The sequence below is a fragment of the Grampus griseus genome (assembly GCF_964374135.1).
Source record: "Grampus griseus genome assembly, chromosome: 7".
Taxonomy (NCBI): domain Eukaryota; kingdom Metazoa; phylum Chordata; class Mammalia; order Artiodactyla; family Delphinidae; genus Grampus; species Grampus griseus.
This window is the reverse complement of record NC_139001.1, coordinates 62400936-62423424: the sequence shown is the minus strand read 5'-3', so window position 1 is coordinate 62423424 and position 22489 is coordinate 62400936. Positions and strand designations below refer to the sequence as shown.

At 36.5% G+C, this 22489-nt stretch overlaps 1 protein-coding gene across 2 annotated transcripts; it reads left to right on the top strand.

Annotated features, from left to right (window-relative positions):
• The first annotated feature begins 380 nt into the window (after window positions 1-380).
• On the top strand, window positions 381-20362 carry BBS5 (Bardet-Biedl syndrome 5). Of its 2 annotated transcripts, XM_082658767.1 has the most exons (14): window positions 381-442; window positions 522-651; window positions 825-1012; window positions 3232-3314; window positions 4630-4695; window positions 5381-5430; window positions 5562-5689; window positions 8304-8439; window positions 9353-9448; window positions 12537-12599; window positions 14074-14208; window positions 18163-18246; window positions 19216-19239; window positions 19392-20360. In XM_082658767.1, the coding sequence occupies exons 3-14, from the start codon at window positions 954-956 to the stop codon at window positions 19491-19493; spliced, it is 1026 nt and encodes a 341-aa protein (XP_082514893.1). In that variant the 5' UTR covers window positions 381-442; window positions 522-651; window positions 825-953; the 3' UTR covers window positions 19494-20360. The 2 variants fall into 2 exon arrangements, with proteins under 2 accessions (XP_082514893.1, XP_082514894.1); XM_082658768.1 differs by lacking the exons at window positions 381-442; window positions 522-651; window positions 825-1012 and adding an exon at window positions 1190-1389 and having other exon boundaries at window positions 19392-20362.
• The last annotated feature ends 2127 nt before the right edge of the window (window positions 20363-22489 follow it).

The following is a 22489-nucleotide window of genomic DNA, read 5'->3' as shown; positions in this document are numbered from 1 at the left end:
TCTGTACACTCAAAGGGAGACTGAGAATTAAAAAGACAAATAGTGTTATTAAAAATACATTTGGATCTTGTGGGCGCCCTGCAAGGATCTTGAGGACCTCCTGGAGTCCCCGGACCACACTCGGAACCATTGATTTAGAGAACTGTCATGAACTGAGGGAAGGATGGCACTTTGATACATTCGAAAAGTACTTACCGAATGCCTACTCTGTGCTCGCGTGGGTTCAAAGGGAACTCTGTCCCCAAGGTACTCACAGCAGAGCGAGAGAAGAAAGGTTAAGGACCGCTTTAGTTCACTTTTGAGCTGAGGCTGAAGTGACAAAGGACGGGCCAGGTAGAGATCTGGAGAACGGAGAGTTCCAGACAGAGAAAGGGGGCGCCCTCCAAAGGCGCTGAGCCCTGCCTGGTTGGAGAGCAAGCAGAAGGCGCGAGGACGGCATGAGGTGGGCTGGGCCGGAGGAGGCAGAGCCAGACGAGGAATTTCGAGTTTTAAGTCTACATTTCTCTCTTTCTTTTTTTCAGACCGCACCACGCGGCTTGCGGGATCTTAGTTGGCCCACCAGGGATGGAACCAAGGTCACCAGTAGTGGAAGCGCGGAGTCCTAACCAGTGAACCGCCTGGGGAGTCCCTAAGGCTAAATTTCCCGACAGTGTATGGAGAGGAACGGAAGGGGGTGGGCGGGGAGGAACGGCTTAAGGAGGCGAGTCTGGAGGTGCGGAAGGTCACTCAGAAGTCAAGCACCCGCTCCTGCGCCGGGGCCAGTTCTGCTTCTCTGAGGCACGGAAACCTGCCTGGAGCCTCAAATCCGCTTAACTACACCACAGGGCCGGGAAAGCGCGCACACTATCTCGAGGAAGTTTGGGTCTCGGCGCCCGCCGTAGACGTCGTGCCAGAGGCGGTCCGTTGTCTTGGAGCCGGCAAGACGCCGTTAGGCCTCCCCCGCCGCGGTCACCATGTCGGTGCTGGATGCGCTTTGGGAGGACCGGGATGTCCGCTTCGACGTGTCCTCACAGTGAGTCGCCAAGATTCCCCAGTGGCCGGGAGCCTGTAGAGGGCGCCGCGGCGCGATTTCCCGACCCGGAGGTGGAGCCTAAGGCCCTCGCGAGGGTGGGAGGAGGTTGGCGTCTGCTGTCCTCACCTCAGGAGACCCCAGACTGTCCGGGGCCCAGCGGCCCTCCCCAGGCGCCACTGCCGGAGCGCGTCTAGATTGTACGCAGTTTCGGTCCCTTACGATCCCCGGTCGCGGCTTGACCCGGGGGACCTGTCGGAAGCTGAGCCCAAACACTGCAGGGACCGCCTTGGGCTTGGGCGTCCAGTACACCCCAGTGAGCTTATGGTGCCAGTTTCGTATGGTGGAAGGAACGTGGAGCAGGGACTCTGGAAACGAAGGTTCGGAAACTAGGTCTAGAATAAGGACACACATTGTGGGCCCTTAGAAAAATGACTTCACCGTTCTAAAGCTTGAGTCTCCGAGGGAAGTGAGAGTAAGCATTCTCCAAAATCCCTAACCATGCAGACTTTATTTCCGTGGTAAGCTTCGTTTCTAGTTATTCATCTAAATCACCAACAGGAAGAAGGAACCCTCTTTTGGAGCCTCTCAAACAGAAGCCCTGTTTTTGGAAATTTTCATGTTTAAACGAGAATAGTTAGAAACCTCCTGCCGGCAGTCCAGGAAAAAAGTGCTCATTGGGATAGTAAGCGTTGGAAAACAGTAAAGCTAAGGTTCTTGGGTTGATGGTTTGGAGCTTCTTAGCCAATTCGCATGATTCTTTATTATGAATAGAACTTTCTTAGGTGGAAAAAATGAAATATTAATTTTCCAGGCTTAGCTGTGGCTAGATATATAATACTGACATGGTCTTGGATCCTTTAAGGCGTTGTGAGGGAAGGGAATTTATAAAGTTATAAGCAACGGTTACATATTGCACACATTCTTTGACTTTTCCTGCTATTCTTGGAGGGTTCTTAAGCAAAGATTCATTTCATGAACATTTTCGGTTTATTAAACATTTATCAGATGCTTACTACGTACTGGTGACTGTGCTGATAGCTAAAGATACAAAAATAATAGGAAATGACACCCTTCCCCCACCCCACCCCCATTCTACTGCAGGAGATAGATGTAGACAACTAACTATAAAAAATGTGGTAAATACCGTCATGGAAAAAATGAACAAAAAGCTGGAGGACCATAGAAACAGAAAAGTTCATTCTTCCTAGGGAAGGCCTCAAAGAAAAAGTAATATTTGAATTGAGCCCTGATGAATGGTCAGGGCCTTGCTAGGGTATACAGGAGGAGAGTATTCCAGAAAAAAGAAAAGGAAGAAAAGAAAAGAAAAAAATTAGTTGCAGAGTCTTAGAGGTATAAATCTCATTGGCTAGAAGCAGGGTCTGGCAGGTAGAGAAAGGAGGTGCAAATAGAAAGGTATATTAGCTAGATTGTGAAATATTCAGTTGAGGATTTTGGACTTCATCATCTAGGTAGTGGGGTAATATGGCTTTTCAACAGTGAAGTGTATGATCATGTCTGTATTTCCAGTAGGTAATTGAGTTGGCTTTATTGAGAATGTGTTAGAAGGCTGTACCACATATTCTTCTAGGTTTTTATTTTCTTTTCTTTTGGCACTCTAGATTGCATTCTATCAGTCAGCAACCTATTCTTCATTCTTTATTTCCTTTTGTCTCCTTTATCTGATTGTGTACCAAGTCCAAATGTTGCTTTGCTTTAATCTGTTCCTTCCATAACTGCATGACTCCTTTGCTTTACTCAGAAACCTCTGGGACTTCTCCACTGTCCACAGGATAAAACCCATATCTATCTGACTGACATTCTAGGTTATCCATAATCTGGTTCCTTCTTACCTATCCTACTATATTTTTCACTACCTCTCAACATGTACCTTCTTCCCCAGCCAGGCCAGTCTTCCTACATTCTCTTATCATTTCTTATTTCTGGTCCTTAATCATAGATTCTCCTCTCTCTCTTTTATTTCTCCAAATTCTACCTCTCCTTTAGTTTTGACTTCTCTCCATGTCCCTGGTCACTCCAGGCCCCACTTGATCTCCAGGTTCTTTAAGTTCTTGAAAACCTTATTTTCAAATGCCTGAGCATTTGGTACTGTATTATTTATACTTTTGTCTGTTTTATATGCATATGCCTTTTCTCTCCCTCACTAGTTGGTAAGCGGGTATAGTTGTAGCTAAAAATTAAAGCCTTTATATTTATTTTAGACAAATGAAAACAAGACCTGGAGAAGTCCTTATTGATTGTTTAGATTCAATTGAAGACACCAAAGGAAATAATGGGGATAAAGGTGAGTATATTTCTAATGTATTTTGTATTTCTGGTTTAAATTACAAACGTTAAGTTATATTAGCTGGAGAATAAGATATGAAACAGCATTATATGTCAATTATGGTTCCTGATGCCCCACCCCATACCATTGTAATAAGTCCTTCTGTAAATAAAACCCAGTTATCCTAATTTAAGTGAGCCATCTCTTTTCTCTTTGACCCTGACTGATAGATGCAGGTCTAGTCCTCTGTGATCTTGTGGGAACTTTACACTCTAGCCATGCTGGGTGACTTACTATTTGTCAAACATACCATGTAATGTTCCACAGTTTCTCTTGAGACCGCCTTCCTTTGTTTTTAGGACCTCCTATCCCATCTCACTCCAGCATTCACACAGGCTTAGTTTCTCTGATTTTAGATATTCTAGGGGTTTTTTCAGGGAGGAAGGAGTATGACATGGCTATAGATTACTCATCAAAAGAATTCCATTGTTATAATTTGCTTAAGAAATGTGTTAAAGTTAAGAGAGTTAACTTAGTTCAAGATATTAGTTCAAGATATTTCAAAACTATCCTCATATGCTAATTGTATTACAAACTTCTAAGACACATAGTTTACCATGCACAGATTTGCTTGACTTTTTTTTTTTCTTGGAGCATCTATAGGGACTACTATTTCATAGGACATACTTTGAGAAATGAAGTTTATCTAACTTGGTACATATTTCAGTGTAAGAACATCAGTTTGAGGCTAAGAATGAAAAGCATAAGCCTTAAACAGACTTCAGCCTAGCCGTAACTTCACATGAGGAAAAAGTTTGCTCACAGCAAAAAAACTGGGTGTATGAGTATATGGCTCATTTAAATGAGAACTGCTAAGAGACTGCTCAAAGGCAGGGATTCATATATATATGAGAGTTCTTTGAGAAGTGTGATTTCACTGAATGGCTTAATAATTATACTGTCCTGTACTCGTACTCAATTGGACGCATATAACCTACTGGGACACCCAGAACAGCTTCTACTGAGAAAAAAAAAAAAAACAGTACAAAGTTTTCTCCTCTGTCAGTTGAGTCAAACCAAGGTGTTGGCAGTGAATACCTGTATTTTTTCAGTAACTATCAGATGTTGTTTCTCTGAGATTCTGAATCACACATTTGTATACCTTACCTAGAATGGATATGTGCAATAAGTATTTTCAATTAATAACTGTATGAAAAACATCTGTGGGTGTTGCTGTTGGTACTGGGCCAGGAGTTTCATGTCCATCTCATTCTATACTGCAAAAATGGGTCCTTATTTAAGGTAATTTATTTTTCTGTTTGTTTGCTTTTAGGTAGACTCTTAGTAACAAATTTAAGAATTATCTGGCGCTCTTTGGCATTACTCAGAGTCAATCTTTGTAAGTATCTTTGTTAGCATGAAAGAAAAAAAATAATTTCTCAAGTAAACTTGCACAGTGGCTTTTGACACCAAAAGAAGCTATACTATGAAATATGTGAAAAACTTTAATTGATAAAAACTTAAGAAATTGTAGACTAACCACAGACTGCCTCATAATGCAAAAGGAATGTTTTTTTGAGTTTGTCCATTTTGTCTCTTGGACATATACAGGATTAGTGCTTTTACACTGAATGATTTTTGGTTTCGTTTTTTACTTTACTTTGAAACTTGCTATAACCTGTTTCAAGTAATACCAAAGAAGGGAGATTAAATTCTAATAAAAGTACAATCTTTCATTGTGTTAAATTTTGTTTCATTTGTTTTTTTAAAGGTATCATAGATTTTCCAGCTAGACTTTTTCTCTTGATGTTGTGGTGCTAAGATTTTTAGTAAATAATACTGTATAGGTTTTAGAGAAGCAAACCTCCTTTTTCCCCATGTTGAGAATACTTTTGTTCAAAAGAGGCAGAATTATCTTTCTAGTCCTTTTAATTATTTAACTTAAATTTGTAGATATTTCATAAAAAATATTAATTGTATTTTTATATATATTTAATTTTTTAAACTTAAAAGTTCTGTATATATAGTTTTTCCCCTCAATTTATTGTATCATGTTCTTTAAATTCTTTGCTTTTAAATTTTAGCTATTGGTTACAACTGCATATTGAATATTACAACAAGGACTGCTAATTCTGTAAGTCTGAAAAATCTTATTGAAATATATATACTGAAGAAACAGTAGATATTTGAGGTTGATGTTTGTTTTTACTATAAATGAGAAATTGCTCTTAAAATCTGAAGCTTTAAATAAATTTGTCTTTACAGAAATTACGAGGCCAAACTGAAGCTCTTTATATACTAACAAAATGTAACAGTACTCGTTTTGAGTTTATATTTACAAATTTGGTTCCTGGAAGTCCTAGACTTTTTACTTCTGTGATTGCAGTACACAGGTATGGTAATACTTTATAGATTATTAAATATTTTTAAGGTAATTCTATGACATAAAGGTTTAGAGGGTAAAATTTCGACATGTGGTGCTGTCTTCCTCCAAGCTCTATTGCAAACATCCTGAAGATACATAGAACATGTAGCATTACCATTTAATAAACACTTTGAAGGTATTTATAAAACACATAAAACTGCTGAAGAGTCTATTAAATTAGCTACCAAGGTAGTTAAAAATGAAATAGAGAATTCGTTCAGTGTAGATAACCAAGTTGAATAATTCAATTAAGGAATTAAGGTTATTTTTCTAACAGTAGAAGGCATGATTGGGTAATTTCTCTAAAGAGAAATTTTTTGTTGTTTTGTGGTTGTTTGATTTTTTGTTTTCTTAATTATTCTCTTTTTACTACCCCAGCTCTTTTTTTTTTTTAACCAGCCCTAAGTAGTATGATTTTTTTTAAAGTTTGGCTAAGATGACAGGCCAAAAAAAAGAAAACCACACATACAAAAACTTATACACACAGATATATATAGTATGTATATATACCATTGTTTTAATATGAATTTCTTTTATTACTAGTGATGTTGAAAGTTTTCATATTTGTTGGCTATGTATAGTTTTCTGTTGTAAATTTCTTAATTTTACTCCTATCTGTCATGTATGTTGCAAATTTATTTCTTTCCTAGTTGTTATTTTTTAATTATGTTGATGATTTTTTAATCTATATAATTGTTTGCTTTTCTTGTACATAAAACTCACATAAGATAAAATTTACAATTTTTAAGTTTACAGTTTGGTAGTGTTATATATTCACCACTACTCAATTCCAGAATATTTCCATCACTCCAAAAAAGAAACCCCCATAGTAGTCACTTCCCATTCCCTCATCCCCATGGTCCCCTGGCAACCACTGATTTACTTTCTGTCTCTGGATTTGCCTATTCCGAGCATTTCATATAAATGAAATCATACAATATAGTGGCATTTTATGTCTGAGTTCTTTCACTTATGTAATGTTTTCAAGCATGCTACATGTTGTAGCATATATCAGTACGTCATTCCTTTTTATAGCTGAATAAGATTCCATTGTATAGATACATATTTTGTTTATCCACTCATCAGCTGATAGACATTTGGGTTGTTTCCACTTGTTAGCTGTTAGGAATAATGCTGCTGTGAGCATTTGTGTACAAGTTTTTGTGAGAAAACATATTTTTTTAAGCTCTCTTAGGCATATACCTAATTCTTATCTTTTTATTTCAGTTTACTTAGAGAAGTAATATGAAATGGAGTATGAAGGGAACAGGGAAGCTACTTTTCTTTAATAGTATAAAAATGTTATTTGTTCCCTCCAAAACAATTTATAACATGAATAGTTTCCATTTTTTCCACTGGTTAAATATTGATGATTACCACCCTAAAGGAAATTAAGATTTATAATCAAATGCTCGAATCCTGCTCTTTCATAATTTACATACTAGAAGATTAATTAATGTAAAAATCAGAAATTTAACAATACATATTATAATTTATATAAATGATTTTGAAAGTTATTCAGGCAAAGAAAACCCTTTAGTTTTATTAAAAGGGTAAATTAGCCTGTATTTTTGCGGAGTTAAAATTAGAATTAACCAAAATTTAATCAGAATTTTCTTCTGTGTTTATTATTTATCAATAGGGAGACATGGAAAGAAAACAAAGTTATAGCGATTTTATTACATACATACACACACACAAATACATACAGCTGTCCAAGGGTACCTTTTGGAGTTGGTACAGATTAATTCTAATTTTCTGTGTAAAGGTAGATGTGACCATAATGTTTTCAGGTTTCAGTGAGAAAAGTAATTGCAGTCTTATATCAAAAGAATAATGGTACCTTTAACTAAAACAGAGAAATGAAGGGAAGCTTTTTGATAGAAAAATTAATTTCCATGTCTGTTTTTGCAAGCATTGTTCTTCAGCTTAAAGAAAAAAATCTTCTTCTTCTCATTTGTGCCATACTATATATATATTGACTTAAAAATTGGACATCTAGGGATTTTCCTGGTGGTGCAGTGGTTAAGAATCTGCCTGCCAGTGCAGGGGACACAGGTTTGATCCCTGGTCCGGGAAGATCCCACATGCCACGGAGCAACTAAGCCCATGTGCTACAACTACTGAGCCTGCTCTCTAGGGCCCGTGAGCCACAACTACTGAGCCACATGCCATAACTACTGAAGCCCACGTGCCTAGAGCCTGTGCTCTGCAACAGGAGAAGCCACTGCAATGAGAAGCACGTGCACCGCAACGAAGAGTAGCCCCCGCTCACCTCAACTAGATAAAGTCCGCGTGCAGCAACAAAGACCCAACACAGCCAAAAATAGATTAAATAAAATAAATTTTAAAAAAATTAGACATCTTAAATATAGGTACTGAGATAAAATGTGTAAATACTACACTGAAATGACAAATACAGTACAAAAGACTATAATCACCAAAACTTATTGAGAAGAAAAAATTTTTAATGTACCTTAGTAACTATTTGAGTATATAACTGTGTATTTTTGTAGATAAGTAAACATAATCTAAGAAAATCACATTTTCAGTTTGGATTAGTCTTTTGTTCTTTTTTATAGAGCATATGAAACTTCTAAAATGTATCGTGATTTTAAATTGAGAAGTGCGCTAATTCAAAATAAGCAACTAAGATTACTACCACGAGAACATGTATATGATAAAATCAATGGAGTATGGAATTTATCCAGTGATCAGGTACCATGCAAAGAACTAATGAACCTTTTGGGGCAGTGCTTTCTTTGGTAATCATTTTTCCATTTATGATTGGGTTTATATATTTATTTAACTGTTAAAATAAGCATTATAGCTCTTAATTAACATAGCTCTTGATATATATAATATTCTGATTTTCATATTTTTATGGTTTTAATGCTCTTTTTATCAACATTTGTTATGTGTAGACTTAGAGCTGGAATGGGCCTTAAAGGTCATCTAGTCCAGTCTCTATCCACTTACAGATGAAAAACTCAGGCCCTAAAGAACTAAGTGACCTCCACATCTATTCTGTCCCACAGCCACGCTCTTCCCCCATACCACACTACCCTCCGCATCATGATAACTTAGGCTGATTGAGGAGAGTTATAGGATGGACAGTCATGGAAGCCTTTTAATCCAGTCTTTATGGAATTAAACATATAACTCATTTGGTGACTCCTACATCCATGATTGTAACTTTTCATTTCCTCTTGAAATTATGACCAGAGGAAACATATAAGCAACTAATAGTTGGAGTAAGAAACAAATCAATTTCTAGAGAATAATTTGTCTCTTACTGAGAATAGTTTCCAGCCTTTGTGGGTGTTACAACCTAGATTCGACTGATAACCAGTGTAGCAAATCTGTAGCATTTGATTGAAGAGCTCTTGCTAAACATGGAATCATAAGCTTAAATTGTAAATAAACTTTGCACACTTGAAAAGTTCTAGTTTTAAACTATGATAAATATTCTATAGGATATAGACAGCTCCCCATCTGAATAACTACTCATAATACTCAATTCTGATATTTTATGCTGCTGTGAGAATCAGAATTATTCTCGTGTTTAGAAAATAAAGAGTAAGTATTCAGACATGATTGTTGATGCCTCTCTCATCACTCTCTTTTACAGGGAAATTTAGGAACTTTTTTTATTACCAATGTGAGAATCGTGTGGCATGCAAATATGAATGACAGTTTTAATGTCAGTATACCATATCTGCAAATTGTAAGTGCATGCATTTTGATGACCTTATTTTAATGTAGAATAAATAATTTCTGTTCAACAGTTAATAGGACTTTTGGGATTAGATGAGTTTTTCTCTCTCCCTAGTGGCAACAGTTTAGCTGAGAGCATACTTTTTAAATGTTGATAATCAGAAAAGACCCAATTGTACTTCCATTCAAGGGAAACGGCACCATTATCAACTTGCTATTAAGAGAGAAATATACTGGAGTCTAAAAAGTTTAATAGTTATCATACAGATTAAGGTGATTTTTCTTAGATTTTATTCAAAGGGCTTCTAGCTACTAAAGTTTTCCATAACCTTTCCAGGAGGCAAGTATATAGTGGTTCTTTGGCATGGCTTCAGCTCACTGACCCACACACTTTATGGCTGTCTTGCTACTTTCTGCTCAAACCCTTTTAAAGCCAGAGCGAATTCATTAATTCTGTGAATGAACAGTTTTTATTGTATTCGGATACAGCATGTACTGTAAGCTGGATTCATATTGCAAGTTCAGTGCAAGGAATCAAGATGGTTTTTAGTCATGATGGTTTTAGCTTAAATTAAAGCTGTTAAAATTTAGAATAAGAACTAATTACACCTGAGACCAGTTTGTTGGGGGGTAGATGAAGATGGTTCTTTTTACTCTGCTGCTGCTTTCATGGTAAGTATGTGATTCAGTGAAACAAGTAGTAAACTCCAATAATCTGAAGAATTTCATCTTATATATTAAAAAAACCCCTACTTATTTGACCCTAGTGCAAATTAGATGGAACATAAAAATAGTTAATGAGGATCCTGTGAGGCTATCCTATGATAATCACCCTTATTACAGAATATAAGTAGTCTTAAGACTAAATAGTTTCATTAATAAATATTTATTGAGTATTAGATACAACGTATGTGATATCCGGAAAATGTCATTTTTTAAAGAGACCTCTTAACCTATGGGAAAGATGATTCTTTGCAAAATATTCCCAAGTCTATCTTTTGCTAAATTGTTTGATTCCTGAGTTACTTTAAAATATTTGATCATTCATTTGCCAAATACTGAGCACCTACTCTATGCTCAGTGATGAAACTCATGAACCAGTACGCAGTTTCTGCCTTTAAGGAGCTTTCAGTCTGGTGGAGAAAAGCAACACATTAAGCAGAAAATCATAGGATCTGATAGGAAAAAAATTATTTCTGGCCATCTAAAGAAATAACGAGAATTTATAAGCATAGCTGGAAATATGTGACAGAGTCTACATAGGTATTTGATAAGTTGATGTTTGTATTGTTCGTTGCTGTTTTATATTGCATTTACATATCAACGTCTATTATGCTGAATAATTACTGAGTAGTAAACAACTTTGTGATTTCTGTTCTCCAAGTAGGATACTTTTCGTTATTTAAGAATACCGTTGCCAAATACGGATTCTGGAATGAATTCAGCCTGGCCCAAACAACTTGCAATCTGATATCATCACAACCTGTCATTGGGGCAGTCATGTTCTAACTTCAGCTCTGGGCCTCAGCCATTGTCCTGACTCCCTTCCTATAGATGTATATTTATATATGTATCTTCTTGCCAGTTTCTATCTTACCAGCCTGTGTCATCCACAGTTACCTGGTTAGATTACCTATTCATAAGCAGGATGCCAGTGTTCTATGGTTCTTAACCAGGACTGTGTGTACTCCTGGCAGGGTGTGAAGTAGTCTAGATGGAAGCCCAGGTTTTCATAACAATTACCATTTAGGCTGTCTGTCTGTCTGTGTCTCTCTTTTTCTCAACTTCCAATGCCCATCTGTCTGGAAGTATGATACACAGTCACCTACCACAGATTATTATCCTTCTTGGACTTTTGGTCTGCTGGTTATAATGTTAGATCCTCCATGGTTCTCTCTAACCCTGCCAGCGAGTACGTTCTGTTTCACTTTCTACAGGTCCTGCATGTCATTATGCTTCTGCCCCTCTACCCTTCTCCCAGGCCACTGGTATCACTGCTCATCCACTAGCCACGCTTCACCCTCATATCACACTTACCAGTTGAGTTAATTATATTTGACCTATCCTAGCCTTCTTTGATGCCCAGTGATGAATGCCCATACTTTTTTTTTCAATAAATGCAGTGGAGGTTCTTTCAGAATTTAGTCATTTATTGTGTAAGAAACAGAAGGCACATGCAACATTTTTTTAACATCTTTATTGGAGTATAATTGCTTTACATTGTTGTGTTAGTTTCTGCTGTATAACAAAGTGAATCAGCTATACGTACACATATATCCCTATATCCCCTCCCTCTTGCGTCTCCCTCCCACCCTCCCTATCCCACCCCTCTAGGTGATCACAAAGCACCTAGCTGATCTTCCTGAGCTGATCTCCCTGTGCTATGCGGCTGCTTCCCACTAGCTATCTATTTTACATTTGGTAGTGTATATATGTCCATGCCACTCTCTCACTTCGTCCCAGCTTACCCCCTTCCCCCTTCCCGTGTCCTCAAGTCCATTCTCTACGTCTGCGTCTTTATTCCTGTCCTGCCCTTAGGTTCTTCAGAACCTTTTTTTTTTTTTTAGATTCCATTTATATGTGTTAGCATATGGTATTTGTTTTTCTCTTTCTGACTTACTTCACTCTGTATGACAGATTCTAGGTCCATCCACCTCACTACAAATAACTCAATTTCGTTTCTTTTTACAGCTGAGTAATATTGCATTGTATATAGGCACATGGGACTTTTAAAAACTAACCCAGCCTTAGGAGCCACAAAAGACACTGGCTCTCCATAACTAAAGGATTGCTGGCCTTTGGTTTAAAATATTCAGAAAAGTTGTGGACTCCCTGAAGCAGGGAACATTTAAGTCAGAATTTTGTACATATTTCAGAGATGTCATCTTTGTGTTGCCTTACAAATTTGCCACCTATTTCCAGTATGAAAATTTTCATTTAATTGATCTCTATAGGAGTGTAAGGAAAAAGGAAAGAGGAAGAGTTCTGTTCTTCGGACTATGAAAAGTAGTTACTGTGTAAAAGTTGAAAAACGTGCTAAAATGTCACTACTATCAGATAATAAAAACATGCTTTTTGTTTGTTTGTTTTATATCTAGCGGTCAATAAAGATTAGAGATTCAAAATTTGGTTTAGCTCTTGTCATAGAAAGCTCTCAGCAGGTAAGATACTTTATATTTTTATTAATCTTTAAAAAACTATGTGCCAGTCTATATTTTTAGTTTTATTTTTATAGTAACCAGTTTATATCCAAGAAGAGTATTAGCTGTAACATGAGATTATATGAAGAGTTTGAGTTTGAAGTCATATAGTAATTGTCCCCATGGGAAGAATCCTGCTTATATTTCTCTTTTGGGCAGACATATTAATTATGATTACAGTCATGACATTATTTCAATCTTTACACAACCCTATGATACAGTTACTATTTTTTCCCCATTTTATATTCAAGGAAACTGAGACTTGGAGAAGTTAGGAACCTTGCCCATGGTCTAATAACAGTAAGTGATAGGGCTAGGTTTTGATTCCAGGTCTGACTGATTCACAAGACTGTCTTTGAGCAACACAGGTCTATTCAGATAAACACACCCTATTTGAGATTTTCTACCATCAAACTCAGATTATACTGTATCTAATTATAGACTGCTATGCCCCGTTATGCCTGGTTTTTGCATTTATTTGTTTTAATAAATTTTTTTTAAAAAGAGATTTTTCTCTTCTAAATTCTAAATTTAAATATGAATGTCTACTCACTCCTTTCCCCAGCATCATACAGCTAGTTGTATGATGTAAACCATACATCATATGTAGTGTTGTAAAACCAGGATTTTAACACAAAAGTGTATGCTCTCAACCATCACCATATGGGTACTTAATTTTTTAACACTTCTTCTCCAACAAACTGTCATGGGCAAGTTTCTTTCCTAATTCTTCAAGGAGATAGCCTCAGGTATGCCATTCCCTTTTTTATTTTAACATATAGTCTATTCCTTTTCAAGGTCTAGCTCAGGAAAAACTCAGTTCCCTTGGCCTTCACAATCTATGGCGTATTTTTTTTAATCTTGAAATATTAGCTTTGATACTTACAGATGAAATTATGTGATATCTGGATATATTTCAAAATAATCCTGAGTGGGTGAGGGGAGGAGATTTAGGGGATGGGGAGGTTACATATGGAACAGAGCCGGCCATATGTTGTTACTTGTTGAAGCTGGATGATGGCTACATGGACATTTATTGTACTCTTCTATTTTTGTATATGCTGGAAGTTTTCATAATAAAAAATTTAATTTTAAAAAATCAGCCTACAGGGCTTCCCTGGTGGCGCAGTGGTTGAGAGTCCACCTGCCGATGCAGGGGACATGGGTTCGTGCCCCGATCTGGGAGGATCCCACATGCCGCGGAGAGGCTGGGCCCGTGAGCCATGGCTGCTGAGCCTGCGCGTCCGGAGCCTATGCTCCGCAACGGGAGAGGCCACAACAGTGAGAGGCCCGCATACCGCAAAAAAAAAAAAAAAAAAAAAAAATCAGCCTACATATTGCGCTCTGAAGTAAGGACAGTTAGAGCTATAGTTTATCATATACTGTAAATACTGTTCCTCAGGCTTTTCATTTTTTTCATTATTTTCTCTTACAGAGCGGAGGATATGTTCTTGGCTTTAAAATAGATCCTGTGGAAAAACTACAAGAATCAGTTAAGGAAATTAATTCACTTCACAAAGTCTATTCTACCAGTCCTATATTTGGAGTGGATTATGAGATGGAAGAAAAGGTAATTTGTTCAGTGTGTGATATACAGAGTTTGCTCAATTGCCTTTACACAGTCTATAAAATTCAGATATACACACATTGTGTACAATTTAATTTTAAACTATGTTTAAAATGATGAATATACAGGCTCTGCTCAGTGAGTATGGCCAATGCTAATTTGTGCCTACCACCTGTTTTCTCCCTGGCTGCTTCACCATTCATTCCTGCCCGTCTAGGTAGCAGCCTATCCAAGATGTCCCCATATGCAAGGCTCTTCTGATGTAGAGACTTGAATCTCCCACTCTTTATTTTTATTTTATTTCAGCTTTATTTTTATTTTACTTCAGCCAGCCATTAGCATTTGGTTAAACCTTATAGGCCTCACAGACACCATTCTCTTTCCCCAATGACCCACAATATAGCAACTCCAGGAGGCTGCTCCATTAATATGGCCTATGTCTGTTCCTATTCATCAGATCCTCTTCCATGTCAGTTGTGAAAAATTTTGAATATCATGCCCACATGTCTGCTCTTTGCCTTCCTCACGACTTCTGGTTTCTGCACCAGTCCCACTCTCCAGGTACATCAGCTGTCTTTTGGGTTTACTCTTCAGCCTCTGCAGCTGGGCCCCTTGTCGTCTGGTGTTTCACTGTTGTCCTCACCAGCCACTTCATTAGAGACTCCTCACCGTCTGCTCTGACAGTGGTACCCTTGCCAGAGGCGCTCTGTCACACCTTCCCTTGCTGTCTGTTCTTGTCCTGGGGCCCTCACCGTACGCTCTATTGCTGGTGTCCCTGCCACCCACTCTTTCATCAGTGTCCCTGCCAATACTCAGCATGTTGAGCCATATCGTATATTATCTGTCTCTCTTCCTGCTCTTGGACTATAGCAGGTGACCAGGAAGATCAAGAAGTAGGACTGGACAGCTAAGTACAAATTCATACCCTCTGACTTCAGCCTCGTTGTGCTCCATATACTTAATTTGTTTGTCTCTCTGTCAAATTCCATATATATCCCTTTCCCCTTCCAGTTGAAACTTGTCTCTGGATTGTTGATGCCATATTGTACATACACTCTATTTCATCTCCTTAACCATCATTTTCTGCTTTCTTCCCAACCTGCACTTCTTTCAGCATTCTCCCTTTCACTCTACCTTCTCTGTATATTCCTCAGTAATATCACCTCCTCCTCCAGTTTCTTCAAGTTGTACTTCTGTAGATGACTCCCAAATCTTTCTGATCTTGGCATACTCTGTAAGCTTACCAGGGTTCCAAATATTTCTTGAATATTTTCACATAGATGAGCATTCCAAATAACATGAATTGAATTTCTCATTTAAAAGTTTATCTTAGGGTCTTCCCTGGTGGCGCAGTGGTTGAGAGTCCGCCTGCCGATGCAGGGGACATGGGCTCATGCCCCGGTCTGGGAAGATCCCACATGCCGCGGAGCGGCTGGGCCTGTGAGCCATGGCCGCTGAGCCTGTGCGTCCAGAGCCTGTGCTCCGCAACAGGAGAGGCCACAACAGTGAGAGGCCCGTGTACCGCAAAAAAAAAAAAAAAAGTTTATCTTAGTAATTTAATTAATAATTTTCCAAGTCAGTAAGTTACACTAGGACATGGTTGAGTATCTCAAACTTGGCATACCTAAAATCTTGTCATTTTTCTCAAAAGCAGTATCTTGCTGATTTATCTATTTATTTATTCACTACTTATTTATTTTTAACATTGTCAAAGTCAGATGTGCTCAAAACTCCGGGGTTTTCCTTTTTTATTTTTCCCATTATCTTACTTTACACTTTTCAGTCAGTTGTACCAGTCTCTCCCCTTTTCCTATACCTTTCTTTCCATTCAAACTGCAGTTTCCTTTGCTACTTTTGCTTGTAGAATAATGTTGTAGAACAAGCATGGTCCTTGGAACCTGACAAACCTGACTTCAATCCCAATTTCACCATTTATTTGTGATCCTAGGCAAATTTGAGCTTCAGTTTTCACATTATAAAATGAAGGTAATCTCTCTTACAAAGTTATTGATCATGTCTGTAAAGTGGCTGGCACATTGGAGACAATATGTTAGTTCTCCTACCCAAAGGTAGAGACAGCTCTACCTTTCATTTCTCTTCTTTTCCCCTTCTTTGGCCCTCAGTACATAATAATAACCAGCCATAGTAGCCTGTTTTGTCACCACATATAAGTCCTTACTCCAAAGCCACTTCTTCAGGGAGGTCTTTGGACTATCCATCTAAAACACCAACCCCCGTCACTTTTTTATCCCTTGTTCTGCTTGTTTGCTCACTTGCTTGCTTTATTTTTGGTAACACTAATCAGTCTCCTTCACTATAAATAATCTCCATGAAGTCAGGGATTTTTGTCTATTTTCTTTAATCATTATATCTCCAGCAATCAAAACTAGCACATAGTAGGCTCTTAGTGAATATTCATAGTTGTTGAATGGCTATGTTGAATGCCTACTCTTTGCTGTTCACTGCTCTAAGAACTTTATATGCCTCATCTCGTTTAATCCTCCTGAAAACACTATAAAGTGTATCATCATCATTATTATTAGCCCTATCTCACAGTTAAGGAGACTGAGGCTTAGATAGGTTAATTTACTTGTACGCAGTCACACAGCTCTGAACATGGTTGAAACACCAGCTGTCCTCGGACTAGGGCATCAGGTCACCTCTTGTCAGCAGTACACTTCTACCATCAGCTTTACCCCACCAATTACCTATAAGTAGTCCACATTCTCTGAGCTGGTATTAAAAAATTTCAGTAAACTTCAGTCTACCTTTCCCACCTTATCTGCACAGCCACAGTGTCTGGTTCTGTAGGCTGTGCACTGCCCAGAGAACATTGTTCACGTAGACTCCAGTGTGAATGATACTCCTTGGCATTATTCAGTACAATATTCTGTGTAGCTCCTTCTGTCTTGTGGGACTCTCATATTTTGACCATATTGGATTATTCATCTTCTTCGGCTATATCCTGTGGTTTCTCACCTTTGCTGATACTGATCCCCTCTGTCAGGAATACCCTTTCCCCTAATTCCACCTGTGAAAATCATCCTCATCCTAAAAGCCCTAGATCACGTGCCAGCTTTTTCTTCATGAAAGTTTCTGGCATGCACAAGCCAGAAGTTGTGCTGTCTCCAAACTCTTCTATTATAATAGATATTGCATTTGTTACAGCTATTTTTTGTAGGTTGAACTATATGATATTATTAATATTTGACCACTTTTTACTAAAATGGCAATTTCATATAGTTCAACCTGATATTTAGTTATTTATAATTGTGTTTTGTCCTTCACTCCATTCCCACTAGATTATACACCTTTTGTGGTAAGGGCAGAGACTTTAAACCTTTGGTAGTACCAGCATGGTACCTCATACACTAAAGATATTCAAATATTTGAAAAATGAATTAATAGATACCAGCACTATATTTATTCTGCTTCACCTTTAGAGTATTCCACACAAATCTTAGTTCTTCTTTTTCACAAATTTCTTTTTTCACAAATTCTATTTAATGACTATTTTGAGGAAAATTTAAAACTTGCTATTATACAAAAGTTAGTTTTTTTAAACTTAAACTAACAGATAGTTTTTAACTATCGGAAAATCAGATAAAATCCAATGAGAGTGTTTTTCTTGATGGATATTTCTAAGTATCATATTAAGTTTGTGTAAATTTGTCATTTTAAATCTTTTGATGATATTGACTTCAGATTTAAAAGCTTGGGTTTAACTGACTCATTTTATTATTTATGTTAGTTTTAATAGAATATAAATTATGCAGTGATTTTTGTAAGACTTGAGTGGTTGGTAACTGTGATATTCTTTTACAGGTATTTACAATTCTCACAGCACATTTTACTAAAATTATTTATTTGATTAATATTGTCTCTGATACATTTTAACATCTGATTTAACTGATTTTCTTTTTCTTTTTTCTTTTTTTAACATCTACTGATTTTCAGCCACAGTCCCTTGAAGCTCTGACAGTTGAACAAATTCAAGATGATGTAGAAATAGACTCTGATGATCACACAGATGCTTTTGTGGTGAGCATCACAAAGAAGAGCTACTAAATTTCTTGTGATTTTTTTTTAATCTGAGTCATGTTTAATTAAATAATGCTTTAAGTGTGTAAAATAGCATAGAACTTGAGACTTTTTAGAATGTCTTAAACATGAGTTGGAGAGTAGTTTGTTTTTCAGGTTAGGGATTTTTTTTTGTGTGTGAAAATACTTTTAAATTACCAAACTGGGAAATAGTTTGAGAACATACTTATTCAGAGGATTTCAGATGTGTGAAAAGTTTTTTCACACTTTAAGATAACAGAATATATTAAATATAGTTAATTTAATTAATTTAAAGTCTATACTTTCCATAAGTAACCTTTATGAGATGGACCTCCCTCCTTTCAGTTTATAGGTATATTATCTTAAAATGGATTTCTATTTGAACAGTAAACTTTCTTGTTTCCAAATTTGTGCTATTTAATTAATAGCCAAAATAATAATAATACTTTCTATGTACTGTGGTCTATGAATCTGACTAGACTATCTCTCTGGGAATGAAAGTTTTTAAGCAAAGTGTGAAATAAGTATAAGATAGTTAATAATAAACTACTACTGCCTCAGTGTATGCATTTGCTGACACATTGAAGCACTGATTGCTTTGTTTTGTTTTGCCAGCATCTTCTTCTAAACCAAAAGTAGGGGTGAAATTTTATAGCTGCTTAGTCATTCTTTGTATCTCCTTTCAAGTTAACAATGCTAATTATACACCAATTACAAAGCACATTTTTAGCGCTTAAAGCGTAACTCTTGAAGACATAAATGATTGACAGAGGAAGTGAATTTTGCTACCAGCATTGTAAAGATAGGTGAGAAAACCATTAGACACACAGTAACAGAATATAAAATACAGTTAGTTACAGAATTGTTCTGTAAATTAATTACCTGTTCCTTGGCCTGTTAACCTATTATATATCAAGTATGTGAAATATAATTTTCCTTGTCTTATAGGCTTATTTTGCTGATGGCAATAAGGTAAGGATATTTTACCTATAGTATATGAAAAAAAATGTCTATATTCCAGTATTTAGTATTCACAAACTTATGTGAAACCTATTTTTTGTTTTTTTTTCCTCTTCCTTGCCCACATTCTCTATTCCCATCTCATCCTCTTATCTCCCAAAAAGCAACAAGATCGTGAACCTGTGTTTTCAGAAGAACTGGGGCTTGCAATAGAGAAACTGAAGGATGGATTCACCCTACAGGGACTTTGGGAAGTAATGAGTTGATCTTGAGTTGAGCTGGGTTTCTATTTAAAGATATCTCAAGATTAAAGATACTAGTCGCCTGCTATAAGGCATGGCATAGTTTTTACATTTACAGAAAAAGCTTTTCAGAGAGTTTTTTTAATGATTAAGGAAAAACTCATTTGTCGAAGATTTTATTGCCAGTCTTCTAAAAATTATATTTGAAATTGTAATCAAAATGTATCTGGTTTGTTGTAAATATATTTATTTTGTAACTAATACTTGTAAATTATTAGTCTGTGGATATTAAAAGACTGTATCATGTTGAGTTTAATAAAGAATTTATGCAGCACCATTAAATGTTTTGAAAGTGTTATCTAAAAGCATAAGACTCTTCTTATGGAGTAATCAAAATGCTGCTTTTTTAATTATAAAAATCTGGTTTAAGTATATTTATCACATAGCTCCAAAGGTAAGCCAACTCTCATATAAATTAGAAACCTTAAGCTTGTCATTTTTAGGTAACCATTTATGTAAAAACTAAAAATTTTAGCTAACTTTGAGGATATCAACCCCTATGTAAAGTTTTGGGCACTATTTTGGAAATAATTTCAATATCGTTTTGGCAAGAATACATTTATTTTGTAAGGAAATAGTTTTAAATAGTTTGTAAATAAATAGTTTATTTGTTGACTTGCTCTTTGTTTGCATTCATTGAAACTTCTTTGAAGTTTTCAAAAATATGATATTATTTTCTGATTTCTTGGTCAGGTTAGATTTGGTGACCTCTCTTGCATAAGTGTTTTTTGCCACTGCTTCAGTATAAAGAAACTTTGTAAAGAACTTTTGTCAAAACATTAACCCTCTTTTTCTAGAGTGAAAAAAGTGAGTGTGTAAAATCATTTAAAATAAGATGCAACTGTATGTACAACCATAGACACATAGTACAACCAAGGGCTAACCTGAGTTTAATAAAGATCAATGAACAAAAGCTATAAATTGGTTTCTTCATTTAAATAGGAAAGGATTTTTACATTTTTAAGGGATGGGGTTATAATAACCTATATTAGGGGGAAAATATTGCTTGAAAAATGTGTACAGGTCAAAAAAATGCAGCTAGGAATATTGTTTCAATAGTTTTTCAAGCAAAACAGACTATAAAATTGCCAATTAGTAAGGAATAATCTCAAAACGTCAAAACACTGTGTTTGCATCTGACTCATTAATCTTTTCAGATGTTAGGTGTTACGTGTAAAGAGAAATGAGTCATTTATTGTTTAAACAAGGGAGCAGCTGTTGGTTTTTTCTAGTGTGTTAAAACCTTTAGTGGCCTCTATAAATGGAAAGAGTCAATGAGCTCTTCTCTCAGCTGTTGTTTTAGCAGCTGACAGTACCATTGACTTCACCGTGATGTAAAATAAGGGAAAAAACTTTTACTGATGGATGGAGACCCTTGAAGTTTAAAAATACATAATTCCCTGATCTGGGGGCATTCATTGATTCACTCAACAAACATTTATGGAGCACCCATGAGGCCCTGTGGCTATAGCATTGAGCAAAACAAACCTCCCCCAAATCCCTGTCTTTATGGAGCTTATGTTCTTTTGAGCATGTTTAAGAATACCAACCTTTGAAATTACAGGATTTTTACAGCCCCACTGAGTTTTTAAAAACGTGAGAATATAATTTTGTAATAAAATATTTCATGAAGAAGTATATGATGCTATTTGTATGTAAACAGAGGATCAATTTTTTTTCAAGTCATGCTTTCTGCATCCCATAATTAATATGGTGTGTTCTATTATAATCAACAACTTAAATTATTATTCTAGTCATATACTTTTTTTGTGTGTGTATAAAGCCTGTTTTTCAAATTATACCAGGAATGTAGCACTTCATCCTGATTTTGCTATTTCTATTGATTACATTGTTCTCATGGGGTTACAATACATCTGTTCTATTTTTTTTTTTTTTTTTTTTTTTGCGGTACGCGGGCCTCTCACTGTTGTGGCCTCTCCTGTTGCGGAGCACAGGCTCCGGACGCTCAGGCTCAGCGGCCATGGCTCACGGGCCCAGCCGCTTCGCGGCATGTGGGATCTTCCCAGACCGGGGCACAAACCCATGTCCTCTGCATCGGCAGGCACACGCTCAACCACTGCGCCACCAGGGAAGCCCCATCTGTTCTATTTTTTAAATTTTTATTTAATGAAAGATCAACACAAAACCACAGAATATCTTTAGTGATCATACTGTATGTGTGTAGATTTTTTCTTTCCCTAGGGCCGACTTTTAACCTTTTTTTTTTCTTGTCTTAATGTTTGCCACATCAAATCCTTTGTAGAGCAAGGCAGGGTGTGAACAAATTAAATAATTTCATAATTTAATTCAATACTAATTATAGTTTTTCCACTTAAAAATACCGATAATTTGGAATGTCTTAGAAAATAGCAGTTTCTCTGCATTTATTTTCAATCATGATGGGGGGATATTATTATTTTAAAGGTTTTTTTTCCAAAAAAAATCTATAATTATAGTACCTAAGTAGAAGTCTTTGTTTCCTACTTCTAAAAGAAGTTTATATATCCCACTGTTTTGAGTAGAAAATAAAAATTTGTAGCAGTTATGGAATATTGGAAAGGAGATCTTGCTTATGAGTATCCAAATGAACTCAGCTCATATTCTTGAACTTTGCATCATTAATTCAGATAGCCAAGTAGCTTGCCACTAGACCATTTTTAGCGGACTGACTCATTTTTATGATTCAGTTTTCTGTTAGTTTAATAAACATTTTCTTGCGGTAGCCTTTATTAGCATATCTTGTAATGCTTTATGTATTTTAAAGCTTTCCACTTCATTTAAATCTCTTGTTTCTTAGCTGTTTCCTTAGTGATTAAAAGTTCCAGTTGTTCCTTTCAATCTGTAACAGCTGCAAGAACTCTTCTTTCCAAACTAGCTCTCCTAAATTCCCTTGTTAGAGTTGGTATCTATATTTAGCTGGTGGGATTAAATTGCAAAGGCTTCAGGCTGGGCAAAGCACA